This window comes from Podarcis filfolensis, assembly GCF_964270895.1.
Source record: "Podarcis filfolensis genome assembly, chromosome: 5".
NCBI lineage: Eukaryota > Metazoa > Chordata > Lepidosauria > Squamata > Lacertidae > Podarcis > Podarcis filfolensis.
The window spans coordinates 62023045-62038553 of record NC_139608.1 but is presented as its reverse complement, the minus strand read 5'-3'; the positions used below and the strand labels follow the sequence as shown (position 1 = coordinate 62038553).

The window sequence follows — 15509 nt, the reverse complement described above, 5'->3', positions numbered from 1 at the left end:
ATAAAATAGATGTATTTATTTATTTAGTGCAAATTATGCTTCACATAATTTGGATGCCAATTTCTTAATCTCTCTAAATAAACTGAAATAATTACAGTACATCTTGTTAGTTCTTGGTCTTTGTGGCTTAATGTCTTTATTTCTCAATCTGTGGGGGAAATGGAAGGGATATGTGGAAATCGTTGTCTTAGATGCGGATTTGGTTCCTTCCAGATAATGTTGCAATAGAAGAGGAACATTCATTATAGTTTTATTCCAGCATTGATTCTGACATTCTGAGACCTTTCTGGTTACTCACTTCAATAAGCTGTCAAGTTAAAACTGTGTCCTTTTTTGCAACATTCACACTTGCCATGATCAGTTGCATTTATAGAAAAGAGGATCTTTCTCTTTACATGTTATGCACTCAAAATGTTCTGAAGGGCTTACCATATTGAGTTTTGCATATTTTGCTAATTTTACAATAAATTTGTGGTGAGTGGGAAAAGTGTTAAGTGTTTGCATTATTTAGTGATGACATTGTAACGGTCCTCTTATTTTTTGTTTTTTTCCTAGGACCGGAATCGGCCCTATGATACTTTTAACTTGCACTCTTTGGAAAATTCATTAATGGATATGATAAGGACTGATCATGAGCCTCTTAAAGGTAAACACTACCCTCCCAGTGGCCCACCAATGAGTTTCGCTGATATAATGTGGAGGAATCATTTTACAGGTTAGGAATATTCATATGTTCATACTCACTTTAAAAGAAAACAGCTTTTTTGCTGCAATAACATTTATGTTATACTTTTTGCTAGTAACAAATTGTTAATATGTTTTATGCTACTCTTTGGCTTAAAAATCTCAGTTAGCTAATTAAGCATATAGTGTGGTTAATGATGCAACTGGATGCTAAATAATAATGATTTCTTTAGAGGACTTTTTTTCTTTTACAAAAAGATCTTAGGCTTTCAACTTCTAATTTTTAAATCAATGAAACCTACAAAATTGATAATCCAGTTATTCTGTTATGAAATGGGTTGCTAATATTTTCAAGTGGTTGTTTAAATATCTACCCATAATTATCATGTTTCCAATGTGGATACAAATCTCAAATGGTTTGGAATTAGGGGAAAGAACGGTTACATTTTCAAAAAATCACTTCTTTGGTTGAGATAATGAAATATTGATATCTCTTCAGCTGAGAAGACCAGGCTGTTCTTTCAGCTCCAGTGATAAAGATTAAACTACTCCTAGCACTCATCATAAACTATGTGAGTGAGTGGTTTGGGCAGCTTTTAGTTTAATAATTCATACTAATGTCTACTTCAACATCAGTCTCGCCAGTGTTTAGCTAAATGTGCCATATAGCTTTTAGGAATTACTTGACAGAGAGCAATGGATTTTGTTGAAAAAAATATTTTCACAGATATTTAGTGCACGAATTTTGAGCAATATCTAATTGCTTATCAAACTTTGGAGATCAAGCAGTTAGTCTTGAGCATGGGACAGGATGTCTGGGATCTAGACTGATCTTGTATTCAACTGTCCAGATGGAGCAGAAAATGAATTTGCATTCATTCCAAGCTCCATGGGACACCTAGGATATATTGGAGGTCAAAATCATCAATTTAGGTTGGTTGTAGGAAGGCTGAAGACTGGGCAAGTGAATATGGGAACTGGTACTCAGAACAGTGAAGCGTTTTCATCTTTCAGCCTTTTAATTCCAGTGAAGTTCAGAATGCAAGCCTCAAGTAAAGATCCTGTTAAAAGGATTCACTGCTTTGGAATTACTTGTTCAGCTGAAGTGAACTATTCCTGCAATGCCATTTTGACCAAATGTTTTATTTACACTTGTTTCCCACAATATTTGCTGTTTCACTTCACAATGATATGCCATGAATTTCTCCCTAAACCTAGTAATTTTACTTGCAAAATATCATAGAACTGAATTAATAGAATTGAATGCATAAACTTGTTTGAAAACATTTACTGTATTTCTGTGATTTCACATAACTCAAGTATAGTTTTAGGACATACCAACATAATGGCATTAAACAATATTGTGCCAATGCAGTGTGTATCTGTGGCTAGGATGTGGTGGTATTTGCTAATCAGTGGGCTCTAAAGTCACAAGGAGCACACTCTATGTTATTTGTTGAGCTACAATGTGGTAGCTCAACTACCTGCTTTTTCAGGTGGTATATAATACCATCCAAAGAAGGCAACTGACCAATTATCTGGCCTCAGGAAGTGCTCGTCTACAATGCCTTCACCTTGCCAGGATTCACACTGGTTCTTTTTCTTCCTCCAGCCCACCACTGAGTTCAGGCTTGTATGTCCTTTTCTGATTGAGATAGCTTTAGTGCCCCTTGATATTTACTAACTAACCTAATTAAAAACATGGCTGTGGGGAAATGGCAGCCTGAGTCAGCAGACTAGTTAGACTGTGTGCAAGCTTCCATGACATTATTTGGGAATCCAAGTGTAAGTTCTTGTGTTTGAATGCCACCCCCCCATCTTTGACTGATAGGTTTGGAAGGCCAAGTTTGAGGAACTTTCAGCTGCATTTGTTGGCCTCAGATTGGATAATTGTGATGCTGGAAAGACGTAGCTTTAACCTTCTCTTTGTTTTCTTACAAACCAGCCACCCAAATGGCACCACATGGGCCTGTTTTCTTTCTATTCAACATTATGTGCTTTCTGTATGTTTCTAAAAACAATTGGCTAGCTTTCTTCTTTTTTTGAGGGAATAACTGGGGGGTGGGGGGGTGGTTTCTTACAGAAGAAAACTACATATACCTGAGCTTAATGGGAACTTAGACCTTTACAGCACACCTGTGCCTCTGAAATGCTCCCCCACAAAAAAAAACATTCCTGCACATAGACAGCAAGTGTGCCAAGAAAAAGACCCCTGGAAATGGTTTCCCGTGGACACAGACATACATATGAAAGATTTGAGTATTGTACTCAACCTCCTATCAGCCCCAACCAGCATGACCAGTGATGATGGGTGTTGCAGTCCAGCAGCATGTAGAAGACCACAGGTTTCCCATTCCTGCTTTTGTCTCTGGTGCAGTAAGGCCTAGGTGCTGCTGTGTTATAACAAAGTTCATAACAAACAGCTCTCCTACGTATCTTGTAAAGGCAGTACTAGAAAAAGTAACATCAGAATTAACCTAAATATTCAGTCTGAAGTTGCAGTACACTTATTTGTCCTTGAATAAAACCATGTGACCTGTCTCTGCAGGGGTAACATGAGATGTATTCTATGTCTCAAGGACTGATTTACTTCACATATATTTGTGCCAGATGCTTGAGGCAGCTTTTAATGGGCTGTTATGATGTCAAACTCAGTAGATATTTGTACATACAGTGTTCCAGTACTCCCTATTTGGCATAAAAATGCAAATGCATGTTTGAAGAAACATGGAAAGTTGATAAAAACCTGTGCATATACATTCTAGTCTCCATCCTTTTCTAAAGGGGTGTCTTTTAGCTTGGGAGTCCTTCACAGAAAGGCAAGAAAAAGTGCAGTGTAGGCTTGTGAATTGGAGGACTAGTTTTGGTAGAAAGGTGGGACAAATATAATTTGAATAATAAAGCTGGCTTTAGTATTGGCCTACCAACTGGACCTTAAACAAGTATCTGAGGTGTTTTGGAATTTTCGTAGCAAATGTATCAAACTATGATGAAATAAGAGGCATTTGGGGAAAGTCTGTAGCAGTCTGTGCAGTAAAAATATGCTGGTCTCTATCTGCTAAAATAAACTATTGTGTTTGAAAATAGACGATATGAATGTGTGCTAGCCAGTTCAGTTGTCCTTCTGCCAGATAAATGAATCTTGGAAGGTCTGCTTCATAGCCATTAAGTCTTTTCAGATAAAATGTCAGCTTGCCACTGGGCACTGTGAAAAGCTCTCAACACCTATTCTTTTATGAAGTGTCCTCCTGACTTGACTTCTGGTTCTATTCTTTATACAATTGTGCCTGAGTATAGCACTGATCTTGCTGAGCCTGTTGCCTTCTCTGGAACACAATTCCCACTAGTCAAGTTTACATACTGAGACAGAATATTTGCTGCAACTTATGTTAAATGAATTGCCCATGTCTCTTAACTGTTGTGTTAAAGACCTAGAAGTCATAAGAAGCAGCTTTGTATGATAACATATATCACCATATAGAAGCTTTTATTCTTCTTGAACTAAAGGTCTTCTCCAGCTGCTTGGCAAACCTAATTCAAGCACCATATGTGTCTTAATAATCCCAAAGGCCAGAGAAGAGCAATTAAGGTCTTATCATAAGCTGACCAGTTATGACATAGGTAATTTAGACAGTAACAATTCAGTATTTACTATTGTTTTTAACATAATAATTATAATTATAATTATTTATTAGAAAAGACTTGATCATTATCGTTGGCCACCTGCTGATGGAAGCATGTGGACCACTGGTTCCATATCTGAATCTGCATTTGTGAAGTGGGGTGGGGGAACTGAGTATCATGTCCTTGATGTGTATGCTTTGTTACTTAGTCCAGTGGGCACATTATAAATGGCCCTTTGCTCTGAACAGATGCAAATGTCTACCAGCCATCACTATTGTTAAACTGTAGCAGATAGGTTTTCTAATGAACTATAGAGTCGTAAAATGTATGTTTTTAAAAAAGTCTGGTGATGTTTATTTTCATTTTCGCTGAGTCATGTACCGTATTTTTCGCTCCATAAGACGCACCCCCCCCCCAAAAAAGTAAGGGGAAATGTATGTATGTCTTATGGAGCGAATGCAGGTGGGAGGCTCTTGCTGGAGCCATGCGCTCTTTAAAGAGCTGCGCCTAGCATGTGTGCGGCTCTTGTGGGCTTGCTCTGCTGGCTTCTCAGCGAAGCAGGAGGAGAGACGGAAGGGGCTCCCATGTAAGGGCTCCCTTTCATCCCTCATCCCGCTTTGCTGGGAAGCCAGCAGAAGAAGAGGCACTGCGCAGCTATCACTCTTGCTCTGCTGGCTTCAGCGAGAGCTGCGCAGCAGGAGAAGGGACGGAAGGGTTTAAAGCAAGAAAAGCAAGAGCCGCTTACATGGTCTGCGCAGAATATATTTTTTCTTGCTTCTCCCCTCTAAAAACTAGGTGCATCTTATAGTCAGGTGCATCTTATGGAGCGAAAAATACGGTAGTTGTTTTGCTCAGCAATATTGACACTGCTGGTGATTCTTGTTTATTGTAGTTCTCTGCATTATCGAGAACCAGGCAGCTGAAGGGCATCGTGATAAAGATAATGTTAAGGGAATGAAATTCAGTATTCCTGTAGGAATGCACGAGTTCTCTAACCCAAATCCAGTCAGCTGAGGTCACGTGGCTGGAATTACACAGTTGGCTGCTAACTCTTTTTGGCTCAGTACCGCTGGGACTGCCTGCTAAAAAGCAAAAACTAAAGAGGGCATTGTGTGCTGCAACATAATGTTTACATAAAGTGTGTTTGAAGTCTCTCTGTTTAGAATATTTCATTTATGAAGAAGAATGACCTCTTAGAACTTTAAAATATTTTGGGGTTTTTTTTCAGGTACTGTGAGCCAAATACAAGTTCTGAGGCAGTCAAAGTTGTTTTACCTTCCCTATCTATGGGAAATCTGAAGTCCAGTATAATATTGTACACCTTTTAAAACCAGTTTGCATACCTTATTTAAGCCATTAAAAAGTTTTCTATTTAAATATACTGTAAATATACTTAAATTCCACATAGATTCCTTTAAAATATAAGTAGTAATATTTAAATTATAATATATATAGAAATATTACTGGTCAACATAGCAAATTATTTTCCAAAATCTTGAGTTTTTCAAGGCTGCACCCTTCATGTTGACGGCAGAAGTTTAGAACTATCTTGTTGATAAAATTTCAGATGCAGTACTTCTGCCATAGATTTAATCAGAATATATATTTTTAATCTGGTAGGCAATGTATGTGTAACTCATTCGTGCTAATATCTAAACAACATTTTTTAGGAGTAGGTGGACGGATAGATGTTGTTATTTTCTTTTATTTTTGAAGAATTTGCAGTCTTTCAATCTGCTTTCTCTCTTGTTGTTAAGCACAACAGCTATTTTCCTACCACTGTACACTGGCATGAATTATTTCTTCCTCCTGTGCTTTGAGCTGCTTGAAGCCTTCAAGTAAAGTAGAAGTGGGATTTGACCCATCTTACCATTATTGCTTATGTTCTCTTAAATTTAAACATAATGAGAAACTTGATGCACATGAAATTGTTCACTCTTACCTTAGTGCCTCTGGAGTGGGGAACTATGGTCCGACTTACAGTGCTAATACTGCAGTTTCTCTTGAGCCATGCTTATACTGAATCATAGTTTTCGCCATAGGAAGTTTTGCTATCTGAACAACACCTTTGTCAAAGAAAAAATAGAATATGTGCTCTATAGTAGAGGACATCAGCTAATACAGATACTATAATCATTTTCAAAAATCCAATTTTGTTCCCTAGTAGTTCTTGAAATAAACCTAATGATTTAAGTAGGGCTACTGAGAATAATAAAATGTTCAAATCTTAAACTGGCAAAAAAAAGTTCTGGTCTCTACTGAATACAAATGGCTGCTTATAACTCGGCACTTCATTTTGGCATTTTCTAATGGATCTTCCTCGTCTACCTTTTCTTATCACTTCCCTTTTTTAATCTTTTTTAAGCTTGTAAGCATGACGGCAGGGCTTGTGTCTCATTTTGCCAACAGATGTGAGCCTCTTTGGCAGACCTTTGTCCAAAATGTGGGAAATAAATGATTCAGACTTGTTGCAATTGAGCATGTGCCTTGTGGTGAATTAAAGTTGCCCCAAGTAACTGCATGCAGGCCCACCACTGAGGGAGAATACAGGTGCTGTTGGCACAGCTCTCTGCTATGCTTTCTTGGTCAGCAAAATCCTGTCCCTACACCTCCTCCCAGTGGCGAAGCTGCATGCTCCAGCACTGGGGGCGGAAAGCAGGCAGGGGCATGGCTGGTGCATGTCCTGGGGGCGTAGCATGCCACCCATGGGGGTGTGGTGCATGTCCTGGGGCGTGGTGTGCATCCCGGGGGCACGCTGTGCGTGCCTGCGGGGGTGTGCCGCCTGACACGGTAGGGGTGTGTGCGGCGGGTGTCCGGGGCACAGCCACGATGGTACCCCCTCCTTGATGATGTCAGGGGCAGTGCGCTCCCCCCTTTCCTCCACCAGTGCCGCCTCCCTGGCTGGAAAAATAGGGAGACTAAAGCCAGAGAAGTTGAATGAGGGGAAGAGTAAGTGTTATGCACCCAGTCAGGGTTGGCAATAACTGCCCTGTCATGATTTGCAAGCTGAATACCGTACATGATGCAAACATTTCAACTGGTATATTTAAAGTTACTTTGTCCTTAACCACTTTGAACTTGAAACTGAAAATATCAACCACTCTGGGCGGCTTCCAACAAAGATGAAAGATACACTAAAATGTCACATATTAAAAACTTCCCTGAACAGGGCTGCCTTCAGATGTCTTCTGAATGTCAGGTAGATGTTTATTGCTTTGACATCTGATGGGAGAGTGTTCCACAGGGCGGGTGCCACTACCGAGAAGGCCCTCTGCCTGGTTCCCTGTAACTTGGCCTCTCGCAGTGAGGGAACCGCCAGGAGGCCCTCGGAGCTGGACCTCAGTGTCCGGGCAGAACGATGGGGGAGGAGACGCTCCTTCAGATATACTGGACCGAGGCCGTTTAGGGCTTTAAAGGTCAGCACCAACACTTTGAATTGTACTCGGAAACGTACTGGGAGCCAATGTAGGTCTTTCAAGACCGGTGTTATATGGTCTCGGCAGCCGCTCCCAGTCACCAGTCTAGCTGCCGCATTCTGGATTAGTTGTAGTTTCCGGGTCACCTTCAAAGGTAGCCCCACATAGAGCGCATTGCAGTAGTCCAAGCGGGAGATAACCAGAGCATGTACCACTCTGGCGAGACAGTCTGCAGGCAGATAGGGTCTCAGCCTACGTACCAGATGGAGCTGGTAAACAGCTGCCCTGGATACAGATTTGACCTGTGCCTCCATGGACAGCTGTGAGTCCAAAATGACTCCCAGGCTGCGCACCTGGTCCTTCAGGGGCACAGTTACCCCACTCAGGACCAGGGAATCCTCCACACCTGCCCGCCTCCTGTCCCCCAAAAACAGTACTTCTGTCTTGTCAGGATTCAACCTCAATCTGTTAGCCGCCATCCATCCTCCAACCGCTTCCAGACACTCACACAGGACCTTCACCACCTTCACTGGTTCTGATTTAAAAGAGAGGTAGAGCTGGGTATCATCCGCATACTGATGAACACCCAGCCCAAACCTCCTGATGATCTCTCCCAGTAGTAAAAACTAAAACACAGAATGTTGTCTAATATTATTGAGATATTTTTGAAACAGCAGTAATTACTAATTCTATTGCTGATCAACTTCTCAAACAAAAATTAATGCCAAGTATTTCAGTTTTAAGTTATTCACTCAAGGAGCTTCTGAAGACTGAAACTATCATGTGTACTTTCCTATTTAGAGCTCTTAGTATTGTAAGAACAAGTATGCGTGACTACTCATACAATTTGACATTTTTGCTTTTCTGGGAAGGTAGTTGTCAAGAGAAACTTAAAAATAGAAGGCAAAGGGCAGGTGACAAAATGTCACACAGGCAGCACCTGGCAGAGTGACTGAATGAACACATACACACACCCCAGATGTCACACTCTTGATTCTATTTTTATATCTGGTTGAATAGCACAATTCCAGCCTCAGCAAAGGAAAGGAGGAGAGAGATTAAATATGCATTGAGAGCCATAATTCATAGCATGCTCATTTATTCACTCATATCTAACCATAAAACAATTTAAATGGTTGGGTAACCTTTTATTGCAGTCATTATGCTGATAACTATTTTGGCAGACATTTGTGTGCCATATGGGATTCTTCTGCAGACATAGCTAGAGATTAGATTGGATTCACATGCTGTTACTTGCTTGGGTAGTGTGCACGCCTCCCTTCGGGGAATGGGTGATTGCATATTGGGTATAGGGCTACCCTACTATACCACAGTGAGAAGTCAGTATATAACTTGCTTGTTATTATTGGAAATGGATATCCCATGAATGAATATGAAACAATGTGGGTAGCAAATTCCAGTGAAGGTGCCTTTTTTCTCCTTCCAATGTCAAGTGAGGCTTCTATTAAGATTTTTTAAACTGCAGCAGCAATAACAGGCCCATCTGCTTCATCCAACCAAGTCTCTGTTACACATGCGAGGTCAAGTCCTCTCATGGATGGCAGTGGTCTTATGAATCTTTGACCTTGCATTGCGCAGCAGCACCTTCAGGTCATGTGGGTATCCCTTGCTGATTCCAGTATCCGTCTGGACAAGACCAGACATGGAGGCAGGGATAGTCCTCAAATAACGACTAAACCTGCCTCCTCGGTAATGACATGGTCTGGTCTTAGTGTAACTCCTCCTCCTACCCATGATCACTGAGATCGGTTGTCCCAGTGCACCCCCCCCCCCGTGGAACCTGCCCTAGACATTTTGTTGGCTGGGACCCACTCCCAGGCAGCCCTGACCCCTCCCCTTAAAACAAAATAAAACCTATATAAAAACAAAACAACACAATAAAACAATAAAAGCCAAAAACAGTAAAAATTACAAACATACCAAAATTAAACACCAGCTGAGTTCATGGTAGGCAAGATTCAAACTAGAAAATTTCTGGTTTAACTGTCTCTTAATTTGCAAAAATACAGCATACTGCTATTGCAGTCTTCTTTCAATCACTACACAAGTTTTAGTGAATCAGAGAGGGTCACAAAAGTTGCCAGAAGCAAGGCAGAGAGAGGATTCTTTATATTAACATCTTGATGGTCTCCAAGCATTTTCTGCATTGCAGCGGGTTGGACTAAATGACTCTTGGGGTCTCTTCCAACTCTACAATTCTGTGATTCTAAGCTATGTGCCTTAAGGATGCTTCTGCTTCTTTTCAGAAAAATGGAAGAAGGGATTTATTTCTGTCTTAACTATCAGCATCCCATTAAGCAGGCACTGAACATCTGTGGGTTGTCTTCTTCTTTCCAGTGATTTAGTAGGGTTGGTGTTGACAGCAATAAGCAACAATCCAATAGGCTGAAATCATGAGAATTCTTCAGGTGTTCCTTTCTCCACACAATTAGCATTGCATTGAGGAGGAAATGGGGGCCAGCCATACTTGTCCTTTCCCTTCAGTTATCTCCCTTCATGACTGTCTACAGCAGGGAGCCTATACAAGTAGAGTAGGCTTCCTTGCAGAATTTAGAACTAATGGGAAGTCCACGTGAATGAGTGCTGCAGACAGTTGCCCTCCAACTCACGGAGGGGGATGGTGATGGAAGAGAGTGCTTTTCCCCACTTCCTCCTGAGTGCAATGTAATTGTGTCAAGAAAGGAACACTTGAAGAGGGCTTCTGTGAGAGTTTTCATCAGCAGTTTTTCTTGATGAGCTAGTGAAGAGGGACAAATACTTTCATTTCTAGGGTTCAAGATTTTGCTTAAGGTGTTAGTTACTGCTATAACTAAATACAGTGGTACCTCGGGTTACATACGCTTCAGGTTACATACGCTTCAGGTTACAGACCCCGCTAACCCAGAAATCTTGCTTCAGGTTAAGAACTTTGCTTCAGGATGAGAACAGAAATTGTGCTCCGGTGGCGCGGCAGCTGCAGGAGGCCCCATTAGCTAAAGTGGTGCTCCAGGTTAAGAACAGTTTCAGCTTAAGTACGGACCTCCGGAACAAATTAAGTACTTAAACCGAGGTACCACTGTAATTTAAATTATTGAATTGAATAGTTGAAGAATAACAACAATATAATAATTAATATTATAGTATTACATAAATATTTTAGCAGCGGAACAGCCCTGGTTGGTTTGATGGCTGTCACCTTTATCAGGAGAGAGATGGCAACAATGCAACCATGCTGTCACGCCCTGATGTGTTAGCAAGCTTGACACTGCTGACCATGGTGTCCTTCTGCAACAACTCAGGAGTTGGGAGACACTCTGTTAAAGAGGTTCTGCTCCTGTCTGTGGGGTCACTACTAGAAAGTAGCATCAAGGGTCTGTTGCCCTGCCCCATAGTTTTGGGGCTATTTAGCTATGCTGATATTTATGAAATGATTGGGAGTTGTCATCTGGGTATTTGGATCATGGTGTTATTGGTACGCTGATGACTCACAGCTCTCTTCCCATTCCATCTGAATCTGGAGAGGCTGTGAAGGTGTTGGAGCAGTGCCTGGAAGCATGATGCACTGGATGGAGGCCAATAAACCAAAGCTCAGTTTTAGTAAGGCAGATGAGCTGTGGGTGGCTGGTTCCTATGTCTTGTAATTAAGTGAATGACCTGCTTTGGGAGGGGTTGCACTTCCTCTGCAGGCACAGGTTCATAGTTTGGGAGTACTCATGGATTCCAATCTATCACTGAAGTCTCAAATACATTTGGTGAACTTGGAATGCTTATGCCCAGCTAAAGCTACTTTGTCAGCTGTTGCCATTCCTAAATGGTGATAGCTTGGTCTCAGTACTTCATGCTGTAGTAAACTGCAGTCCGGACTACTGCAGTGCGCTCTACATGTAACTGCCCTTAAAGATAGTCCAAAAGTGGCATGTACTACAATAAGAACCCCCCCATATATGCTTTATATTGTTTTTATAATTATTTATTGTTTTGTTTGCTGCTCTGGACTTCTTTGGGGTTGGTTGGGATAAAATAATACTAAATGATTAACATAAGTCTGTCATGTTAATAATTTAAAAAGTGTAAGTCTGAACTGAAATATTACATTTAATTAAGTGAAATTGGCAGTGTTTAAAGTTCCTCTGATCTTCCCCTTCCATTTTTTTTGTTTTTTAGTAAATAGAATGCATAATTACTATTAAACATTCTTATAGAGAAGTATATAAAAAGCAAATCTTTTCTAGTTTCATTACCATTTTTTTATGTATTTGTGAAATCTAGCATTGAAAAGTAGCCTATTGAACATAAAATATGATGCCAAAATGTTCTATTTTTTTAGGTCGTATGGGTATAAATTTTCATCATCCAGGAACAGATAACATTATGGCTCTCAATAGTAAGTCTACATTTATCTTCTTATAATGCATTTTATATAATTTGGCTATACGCAATATGCTTTTAAATATTTGTCTTTTGGATACAGTGAAGAGAAAGGAAAAATAGATGAAAAGTGTATGTACATTTAATCAGTCTCTACTGCTACTATAATGTGAAACAAATAACAGAACACATCTATGGACACAGAGGTAATATTTGATCAGATGCTGATTTTGTGGAGATCCCTTATAAAATCATGAGGATCCATAATAATCTGTGCCTTATATACATGTTCCCATGGCAGTGCTGGAAATAACAGATCTGTGATTTTTGACAATGCAATCAGTGGAGATGGATGTGATTTGAGATTTGATGGTAATTATTGGTGGTGTGTAAAATAAAAATGCAGCTTTGAGAGGATGTTTTGCTGAATCTCTTATGCATGTCTCACCTCTCTTTCTCTGACTCCTGCGGAGCACCATTTTCCTGCTCCCAGTTTTCCAGATTGTCCCCCTTTATACTTTATCCTTTCTCAGTCATTCCACTTTCTATTCTGTTGCTCATCTGATTCTTGAAAAGCAAATAGAGCTAACAGACGAAGTAGAAGTGCCCATTGTTCTGGCATCATCATCAGTTTGAGCATAACTTGCTGAAAGGCTGCATGCAAAACATTATAATTAAGAACAATGCTCCTTCATTTTCTTGTACTTTTCAAACATGGGGAGGGGGATAGTCACCTTTGCCATCTCATGACAAATGGGGCTCTGAGTGGGAGAGGGCTCAGAGGCTTTGCAGGTGCCAGAGGAAGTCCTCATGGGTGTTGTTGTGCCCATGGACGCCATGCTGGTAACCCCAACTTAAAAACCTCTCCCAAAACTAGTAGTACGGGACTGTGGAATGAACTCCCTGTCATAGCTGTCAACTTTTCCCTTTTCTTGCGAGGAATCCTATTCATAATAAGGGAATTTCCCTTTTAAAAAAGGGAAACGTTGACAGCTATGCTCCCTGCCCTTCCCTGGAGGTTTTTAAGCAGAAGTTAGATGACTGTTTGTCATGGATGCTTTAGTTGAGATTTCTGCTTTGTAGGGGAGGATGACTCGATAACCCTCAGGGTCCCTTCCAACTCTACAGTTTTATGATTCTATGTGAGGCATAGGAGTGTCTTTCTACTATGTCACCTCATTCACTTAGTCCAGTATATGCAGGTCCCACTATCTGCACGCTTGCTATCTGAAAGATCAGTTATCCACACTTAAAGGATTCTGCCCAAATCTCACTCAGCAGGTTCACTTATCCGAACAGCTGAATTCCTTCCTTCCTTGTTTGTTTGTTCATGCTTTGTTGGTTGGCAGCAGCCGCTTTCCAGAAGAAACCATGGAGAGAGGAAGAGGGGAGCGAGATCAGACAAATCAGAGAGCAGGATTTTTAATATACTGTATATAAAAAACTTTATCTCTCTTTTGCTGATTGGCTGCAGCCATTTCAGGAACAAACCCCTGGGGGTGGGGGGACAAGAGCGGACAAATCCCGCTTTAGAAATATTTCCATAGGAAATAATAGAAATTGTGGATATGTTATGTGAAGACTTGCCGAATGAAAAATTTCCAGGTAATGCATTGTTTTCAGTAAGCAGGACTCTAATACCATATGTTGGGAAGGCAAGAACAGTAGCTTTACAACACTTGTTTATTGGTTAGTGAAGGGCATTCTGCATATGCTCAAAGGCACACATTTATTCACACCAGAATATTGCAGCATGATGGTTTTCAGTGACTAAAGGAGAAACATGGCTGATGATTAAATTCCTTCTGGCCTTCCTCTTCCCTTGCTTAGCGAGTAGCTTTTGTGGTATAGCTTTTGTGGTATGTCTAGATGTTGTGACACTACCATAGCCAGAATGGCAAGTTGTCAGGGTTGCTGGGAGCTGTAGTTCAACATCACATTGACTATCTCTGTCTTAACATAAAAAGGCAAAGGGACCCCTGACCATTAGGTCCAGTCGCGGACGACACTGGGGTTGTGGCACTCATCTCGCTTTATTGGCCAAGGGAGCCGGTGTACAGCTTCTGGGTCATGTGGCCAGCATGACTAAGCCACTTCTGGCGAACCAGAGCAGCGCACGGAAATGCCATTTACCTTCCCGCCGGAGCGGTACCTATTTATCTACTTGCACTTTGACGTGCTTTCGAACTACTAGGTTGGCAGGAGCAAGGACTGAGCAACGGGAGCTCACCCCGTTGCGGGGATTCGAACCGCTGATCTTCTGATCGGCAAGCCCTAGGCTCTCTGGTTTAACCCACAGCACCACCTGTGTCTTAACATAGTTCTGAGGTAATTCCCCACTGTAAACAGGGACAGTAGCAAAATAGTATCCAAGAGATGTCTCTCTAATGTTCTGCCTAAAGGTTACCTAATAGAACCAGTATCACCCTGTTGTAGTCACAGGCCACATATTAAATGTTCTATCATTTTAACTAAGTTCCATTGTGAGAGTAAATATTAGGTTTTCAAAAGGAACTGATCCGTTTGTGCTTAAACCTACTTCAGAATCCAATGCTAGACATGTTTCAGGGAATGAGGCCCTTGGAGGCTGACCTCATCATTTGAGAACAGAGTCACACTAATATACAAAATCTCTATTGCAGGATATATTTTAGTAACATGAATGTGTTCTGTAACTACACACAAATCTGGTTAACATGTATTGCTAAGCCAAACCAAGGCTTAGCACAAATGAGCAAACATGCTGGATCTCAGAGAGATTGCAGCTGCTTTGCTCCTCTGTCCTGCTGCTGCCCTGCTGCGAGTTAATGCATGGTTTGGCTTAGCATTATGTCTGAATCCAGGCTTGTGGTTTATCTCCCCTAGACAAACCACAAGTGGTAACCCATAGAACAAACCTTGGCTACTGTTTGGGCTTCATTAGGAGCAAGATAAATGTTGAAAAAGTTGGCTTTTAGTGTAGTTGACTTTTCCAGTATAACTGGAAGTTAGACTCTGGAAAAATCAGCTATTAACAAACGTTAAGACATGTTATCCACAGCAGTCAGTTGATTTTTTCATAGGAAGTTACTTCAAACCAAAGTATTAGATTTAGCTGTGGTTTGTGCACTTTTGCCATGTAGTGACTTGCCAACTTGCTTCTTGCTTCTATTCTGCTCCTATTCTAGTAGACAAAAGGAGGAATGGGTTGAAATATATTTTTGATTGATAGTATTTAGTTGACTGAGATTAATTAGCATTTTCATTATCCAAGCATTTTTGTCCTTCCTTCCCTAGTTCCATGGAAACGTTTTACTAACATATCATATTATTTTCTTTATGTTTAGTCATTGGTATCATTTAAATTTTTTTGAGCGGGGGGGGGAGTTATGGTTGTAAGTTGTTTTTAATTATTTTTAATCTTGTGTTTTAATGTTG

At 40.7% G+C, this 15509-nt stretch overlaps 1 protein-coding gene across 16 annotated transcripts in view; it reads left to right on the top strand.

Annotated features, from left to right (window-relative positions):
- CPEB3 (cytoplasmic polyadenylation element binding protein 3) overlaps nt 1–15509 on the top strand; it is a 73936-nt gene that overhangs the window by 29497 nt on the left and 28930 nt on the right. For 6 of the 16 annotated variants that reach the window (XM_083616161.1, XM_083616174.1, XM_083616162.1 and 3 more), the window contains exons 3-4: nt 556–646; nt 12052–12108. In XM_083616161.1, the coding sequence (XP_083472287.1) occupies nt 556–646; nt 12052–12108 (148 nt within the window). Of the gene's footprint in view, nt 1–555; nt 716–12051; nt 12109–15509 lie in introns of all 16 variants that reach the window. The other 10 variants (XM_083616172.1, XM_083616173.1, XM_083616170.1 and 7 more) reach the window with 2 other exon arrangements.